We start from the raw sequence: 7,423 nt of genomic DNA on the forward strand, positions 1-7,423 counted from the left end.
CTGTATAAAGTCAGACATGCTGCTGCAAAAATCCCTCCTAAGCAGACTCACAATTTAGTAACCTGTTAACCATATGAATAGCTTTCACAAAGTAGGAGAGGAACACGGAAGTAACAGGGTAAGGACCCTTTTTTTCCCCCCTACACTGACCTTGCAAGATCAGTATTTAGCATCCAGTACCTTCCTTGCCCTCCCTCCAAGCATTCTGAAAGTCCACTTCAATTTGAAGTTAACAGTAGAGATGTTTGCTTTAATGAAAATTCTTGCACCTATACGGTTATTCTGGACCAAACGCTAAAAAACACACCGCTCCAACACATATATGAGGCTCAGTGCCCTCCCACGTGCTGTGCCCTACATACTGCTAAAATCAGCTGGGATATGACCTCTGTCTCACTGCAACATGAAATTCTCTTCCTGAACTGTGGGAGGATTTGGCTTCAGCTCATATAGGAAATGGGGAAAGGCTACGATAAGGACAGCTGTTGCTCTCACTGTACAGCAGGTGAAACAGCAACCCAACAGAAAGCAGAACACCAGCTGTAATCTACACTCTTGGCCATGGCAAACTGTCTTGGCTGAAGGCAGTAATAAATTTAGGCAAGAGTGGTGTGGGGGTATGTGTGCATGCATGTGTACAGAGTACAATATCCAGCCAAAGTATACTTTGTCACCGCAATAAACAAAATTGCCTAGGTGAGTTCCTCATTCCCATTTTCCCATTTTTTACTCAGCAAAACAGTCATGCATTTAGAAAAAATAAAGAATTTGATTAGAAAAAATAAAGAATTTGATTAGAAAAAATAAAGAATTTGATTAGAAAAAATAAAGAATTTGATTAGCATGAAATTTAAAAGATATAATCCAGCAGAGGTTAAAAAAAATCTCATCAAATCTAGCTTCTTGAAGTTGGTTAGCTCCCTTCCCCCCTTCACTCGCTCTTTTTCTTTGTAGTATTGTATATATTGCATACATTTCTGGCAGCAATTGCAGAACAGGAAACAGAAGTTTGAAGTCTCAGAATTGTGTTTGTAATTAGACACGACATTTCYTTAGGAAGGGTAATGTAAAACAGCAGTAGCAAAGCAAAACAAGAACAGTCTGTTTTGTGCTCCATACAGATGACATTGCGATTCACTGATTTCCTTGCACGTTCTTTGTGCTGCGTTGATCAAGAATTTTCCCCTTCCAAGAAAGGCCTCATGACAACCAAATGGTTAAAACTTAAAGGCGGGGAGCCCTCGTTAAAGATGCCGCTGGTGTAAATGAAACTGCAAAATGTARTATGTGCATAATAGCCACAACACCTAAAAAGAAAGGAAAAAAGTAAAAAAAAAAAAAGCAGATGGCCAGTTTGGAGGATGAAAAGGTGAAGTCAGTGGCTAGAGACATTTTAATAATCAYGGTCCACACTTCCGTTCAGCTCAAAATCAGCTGTGAAAAGAATGAAGCATTTTCCACTGAAAGAGTGGGTTTGACTGACTGAACGATGCTGAAAACCACAGYGGCGTTAGAAGGACCAGGCGTCGCAGGAACACTAGGATACTTGGCGGTTTCTTAGGAAGTTAAAATAATAACAAAAGGTTTCTCGAGGCRGGGCAGGGGGGGGAAAAAGTACTAAAAAGAGCCCCCATCGCTTGCGAGTTGCCGCTTCGCTTCTGCAAACAGCCATCACTCTAAGGAGAGGAAAAAAAATTAAAACTAAAAATAAGGAGAAAAGCGGTGACACCCCAGAGCGGCGCAGGACCCGAGCGAGCGGCGGCTGCGCGCGCGCGCTGACGTCACGCGCAGGCAGGGCCGAGCCGGCGCCGGCGGCCGCGCGGGCCAATCGCCGGCGCCGCCGCGGCGCGGTGCCCTTTGAACCCGCCAGCAGCAGCTTCCTGCTGCGTTCGGAGCGCGCCCAGTGCAATGCAGTGCGTCTGTCAGCTATGCGGCACAAAGGAACAGCCATTTTGTGACTGCACTGGACCCGCACCAAAATGCCAGGCGCTGCGGCGCTTCTCCCCTCCTTTCCGGGGGGGATAGCTGCTTTCCGAGCCCTGCCAGCAGCCAAGGGAGATGCCCTCTGCGTTCACCGGCAGCCGGGGGCAGCGGGTCTTGTTTTAACGCCGCCGTCTGCCCCCCTGCACACCGGCGCAAAACCCTCTTTGGCGTGTAGCAGCACCTCCATAAAATGGCTGCCACATAAAACGAGCGCGCTCCGCTCTGCGACGGCTGCAGCACTCGCTGCAGAGCCGCCTGGCAGCCTGCAGCGGCTGCCCGCAGACACAACGCCGCTTCAGACCTCATACCTCCGGCTCCCTTAGCAGAAAACCGCCCGAAATCTGCTCCATCAGCACCATTTTCCCCAAAAGCTGTTTTMGTTCTGCAGAGGCTGAGCGCCAGATGTAAACACAGCCGTCTGCCCAGCTCTGCACCTCTCCAACAGACTTGGAGTCATAGGAGAGCAAMTGCAACCAATGACCCTCAATGGATCCCAGTAGCAATTACATCAATGCGTCTACCTCGTGTTACCTACTACCCTGTGCGAAAGCTCTACTCCTGGGCTTACARAAGCATTACCTTAACCTGCATTTCAAGCACTTCTGAGGTTTACACACAGGTTGGGTTGCATTAAGAATGTATTAAATGCTCTTTGTAACATCTGCCYTTTAAAAATGCAACAGTGAAGATGCTAGAAAACACACCAGGATTTTTCATTTAATGAAAGTCTCATACACTGGTGGTGGTTATTAGTAACATCTCAACTTCTCTTCYAGGTGGCAGTTACTTAAAATTAGCCAGTGTTAAGTTTGTGAAGACTCACTGCTATGGACACCACCAGTATAGCAAAGGAGAGGCGCTGCTGTTGCTACGAAAAGGCCGTAAGAATGTGTAACCCTCCAAACTTACTGTRAAGAGTTAAGATGATTTCCCCTCCAAGAGTGTCTGTTTCAAGAGACTTCTCAAAGGTGTTTTGTTTATTCAACACACGGGGATTTTTTTTTTTTTCTTTCTTAGGCCTAGAAATGTAAGAATCACAATTCCAAGTACATTCCCCCAGTGTACTTGTGTACCATACAGATATGGTATTCTTTCAGCTTTAACACATTTTCCACTCCTGTAATTTTTGCTTCCCCAGCTCAGATAAATGGCACCACTCATATGTACCTTATCCACCTATTTCCATCACTCAAGCCTCCAATCAAAGATTATGTAAYGTAACTTCACATATTTACACATATTCTGAGCTAGTCCCACAACTGCGGAGAAAACCGGCCAGAAGCATGTTATGTGCAGACATCAAGGCACTTCAGGGCTACAGCAAAGCAGACTGGTGGCTTTACTTCCTAGAAATCATTTCCCCTACAACTTAAAAGTCAACCTCAGGAAGTAAAGCACATTTTACGACATTCAGCTGACTCACAACTCAGAAATAAGCTCGACAGGGCTCACTTGTAAGTATCCTGTGTTCAATTGTTCCCACACTTCAGGTGAGTGGACATTACCCACAGTAAGTTTATTTTGAGGAAAAAATCGTGAAAGAAGGAGAAAGAAAGGGTAACATTTCACCTCACACAACAGGTGTTACACATAAATGATCATGCTAAATGCAATCTTTCAATGAAAACACATGTGAGACTATGCAAATAATACCCTCAGGACAGAAAAATCAAAAGGCCTTTTTGTGGCAGTACTGCTAGATGTCTCCAATTTCATCTCATATTTAGCATAATGTTTTAACACCAATAAACCACCTTAATTCAGATTTCCTTAACAAATTGTACCTCTTGTTGCTTTTTGCTGATAAACCACATTTAAAAGCAGCATAAAGACTTAAATAAGCTGAACAACATTGAATAAAAAGGTTTTGACTTTTTTTTCCAATTATTTAAGATGCACTACTTCTGTAATATAAAACTAGCAAGGTTTGAAAGTTTGATGCATTCTTAAACTGCATTATTATACAAGCTCTATGTAGGTGCTGTATATAATGTTTCAACAGTCCTTGGAGCTAATTTAGACAATGAACATTTCACATTAAACAAACTTACCCACATCCACTCTAAGATTTTAAATTTGATTACAGTTTGAGTATACCCAGAATAACATACAAGTTTTAGAAGGTTCCAGTGATTTGATAGTATTTTTTTTAATATACATATTCCCATAGTATTTAAAGTCTGTATGTTTAAGRAAGGTTAATATTCATGGACATCAAGAATACTATTCAAACATCTGAAAACCTTACATACTGCACATCTGATACAGACAGTTCAGAATTTTTTATTCATATTACTTAGAAATAATTCAAGAAAAACATCAGAGAAAAAAGAAACAGGCTATGATTTAATTAAAATTAACAGAATGAGAAACTATGTTTACAAACTATRAAACAATAATGCATATTTTAGATTTGCAATTTTTGTATAAACCAATTCATTAAATACAAAACAAGCAATTTAGTAGTTATACTTCTGTATGCCTAACAAACGTAAACAYTTCCAGTATTTCATACTTTCCCTAAATCAAGGTTAAGTTTATAAAAATCTGTAAAGAATCTCTTTACTTGACAAAAGTAAACAAAAAACATTCTGAGCAAAAATGTATTAAACAAGCAGGCAAACCATGTCAAGTCTCTTGTTGGCAATCCCAGTTTGTATTTTATAATATGAAATACTATCATCAGCTGGGAAAAGTCTGGTTAAATTGTATCAAAATATTCTAAAATACCGAAACAGTATCAAAGTTCTACAAGCCCAAATAAAATTTGAAGTATGGGGTATCAGACAGACAGGCACTTTCCAGTTTATATTTTAAAATGAGCTTTTTTTCATTCATGTAACTTTTTCTTGTGTCTATTTACTATAATTTACTACTACACCAGGCTTCTGTATGGCCCTCAGTTAAAGTTTAGACTTCTGAGATTCTTCAAAGAAAAATTTGCCTTGTATGTAAAATGGTGCAATGCAGCAATGGCTAAACCGACAAGGTCATTTTTCACAGCACAAAAAACCTAAAAACTGAAATTCAAAAGCTGGAAAAACATAATACAGAGAAAAGGGCTCTCCCAAATAAAGGTACATTACCTTTTGACTATGACATGGGCCCTTAAGTCACAACACAACTTTCAGAAATTGCTACCAAAAAAAATTAGGGTGTGGCATGCTAACAATCTCAAGGTCATTCCTTAAAAAGGAAGCAAAATCAGTAAAATGTTTTGTATTAAGCACTGACAGTAACCCAAGGCTGTCAAAGTAAACAGGGTATTCACAGGTTTTACAAAAAAAAAGAAGAAAGTTGATAGATCATACCTCGATGCATTGCTGTGGACTGAACCCTCCTCTCCTTGGCTTTTGTCCTTATTTCTCATCATCTTTTTATTCTTAAATATTAAGAGGGGGCCAGGGGTGTCTGTTTGCTTTGAAGTCCTGTGCCCAGGTATTTACTGTCAAAAGTTGAAAGAAAGGTAAGGTCCCAGTTCGTTTCACTGGCTTTCATTATCAGGAACAAAGTCCTGACGCTGCAACGATATTGTTGTAACAATACACAACACTGATCAACACGGCAAAACGGAGATTTGAAACAAATAATCGYTTTTAAAAGAAAAATCGGAGAATAAACACGGTAGAGGAGCATCCTGCAAACTTTCCCAAAGTAACACTGGATGCAAATAATCTCTGTATCTTATTGCGTCATCCCAATACAGCTCAAGTCGGTCGAAAATCAAAGTATTCAAAACGGCAGAAATCTAAAAAATATTAATATTAATTGCCCACCTACCTGATCCATGCACCGCCGCCAGGACCAAGTCGATATTAGTTGCGGGTAGTGGAAAAACATTAGATCCAAAATATTTAGACTCAGAATGATAAAATACGAATTTCAGATAATGAAAAAAATATATATATTCTAATCCCAAAAATATGCTGCCGATAAAGCAAAAGAAGCGATAATTAGTACAAAAATGTCCGGGGGAAAAAGCTCATTAGGAGAGCGCACAAAAATGGAGGTACGCCATGGCTTCTAAGCTGGAAAAACAACGACCTGGGCTCTCTCCACGGCTTCTTCTTTCCAGCAAGGCACGAAAAGGGAGCCCTCAAAAGCTGCTTTTCTGCCCGAAAAAGGTCCGCTCAGCCCCCGATCAGTGCCTAGGAGAGGCAAGGGGCTGTGGGGGCCCCCTGAGGCTGCCCGAAAGTTAGGGAAAGTTGCGTAAAGTGTTGGGGAAGGCACGGAGCTGAGCGCGCTCTCTCTAAGGCACAGCCGCCATCTAGAGCTCCTTCCCAGCTCTGAGCTCTGCCTTTGATTGACACTCTCTACATTTACCCCACAACTCAGGTGATGTACCATAGACCCACCCCTTCATTTCTACCAAAAAAAGAGATAGCCTCCACCTAAAGGGTGCCTGCTACCCCCCACAGCCCTCACTTCTTCCAACTACCCCAGCTGAGGGGGCACCTTAACCCCATGTGGCTCAGGCACCCTTTTGAAACCGAAAAGAAATGCAATTTGCTCTTTTTGTTTTAAAGATTTGCTAAATATTTCAAGGCTTGGGCTAAAATTACTTCCTCCCTGGACAGGAAGTGGTGCTGTTACAAGCCATTTTGAAAGAATGGAAGTGGAGCTAATCGCCATCCAGTCAGTAACAACCCACCTTGGGTGTCAACCCCACCCAAGGGGGAGCTTTGTTTCCCCCCCCTCCTTCAAGTGATAGTATCACCAGACAACAGCTCTTCCATTTGACACCCAATACTTACACCTAAAGCTTGAAACAAGAGCATCACACACACYGAAGAAAAACCCATGCTTGCTAATAACCCTTCTCAACTCGACAGCGCCTCCCTAGTGGTTTTGCTTGAGAACAAAAATCCAAAAGCTGCACTATTTTAATCAGTAAAGAGAAGGCACTACTGTAAAATAAAACTGACTCCATTAAGGCTTATTTCTAATTCCCATTCTTAACCCATTAGTGCTAGTTAACAGATTTTAACATGACAAATTACTTTTTAAAGCCACGTAATAGCCAAGATCCAGAATTAGAAACCAAATTCCATTTGGAACCATTGCTCCCACAAACAACATCCGAGCATCAAGACGACCTATCACGGAGAAAATGGAGGAGCCCTAAGCATCCCCATACCTCTTGCATCCTGTCTACCATTTGTCTTCCCACAAGCAACCACACACTTACAAGTACAGGGGCTTCTTGCATATAGGTAAGCATCACAACAAGACACTGGAAACCGGGCCAGGAAGGAGGTAAYACGCTATCTTGGACTTCTATAGGGACCATCAATGGCACAGTATTCCAACAACTTGAAAACACTGTCTTCTACCAGTAGAACCGAGATATTCCCTTTCAACTCCTACTCCACATGCTTGCCATCCATTCCCTCCAACAACTTATCACCTTTCCAAATCAAGAGGTTTAAGCAGGTATGCT

At 41.7% G+C, this 7,423-nt stretch overlaps 1 protein-coding gene across 4 annotated transcripts in view; it reads right to left on the bottom strand.

The window, feature by feature from the left end:
- Positions 1-6,858, bottom strand: part of CHD2 (chromodomain helicase DNA binding protein 2) — a 61,856-nt gene extending 54,998 nt beyond the window's left edge. For 2 of the 4 annotated variants that reach the window (XM_085308638.1, XM_085308636.1), the window contains exons 1-2: positions 5,764-6,858; positions 5,295-5,428 (exon numbers count right to left, since the gene is read on the bottom strand). In XM_085308638.1, the coding sequence (XP_085164764.1) occupies positions 5,295-5,356 (62 nt within the window). In that variant the 5' untranslated portion in view covers positions 5,357-5,428; positions 5,764-6,858. Of the gene's footprint in view, positions 1-5,294; positions 5,429-5,763 lie in introns of those variants that run through there. The other 2 variants (XM_085308637.1, XM_085308641.1) reach the window with 2 other exon arrangements.
- Between the last annotated feature and the right edge of the window lie 565 nt (positions 6,859-7,423).

Source organism: Rhea americana, unplaced genomic scaffold (genome assembly GCF_003343005.1).
Source record: "Rhea americana isolate MKP2758 unplaced genomic scaffold, rheAme1 scaffold_28, whole genome shotgun sequence".
NCBI classification, from domain to species: Eukaryota; Metazoa; Chordata; class Aves; order Rheiformes; family Rheidae; genus Rhea; species Rhea americana.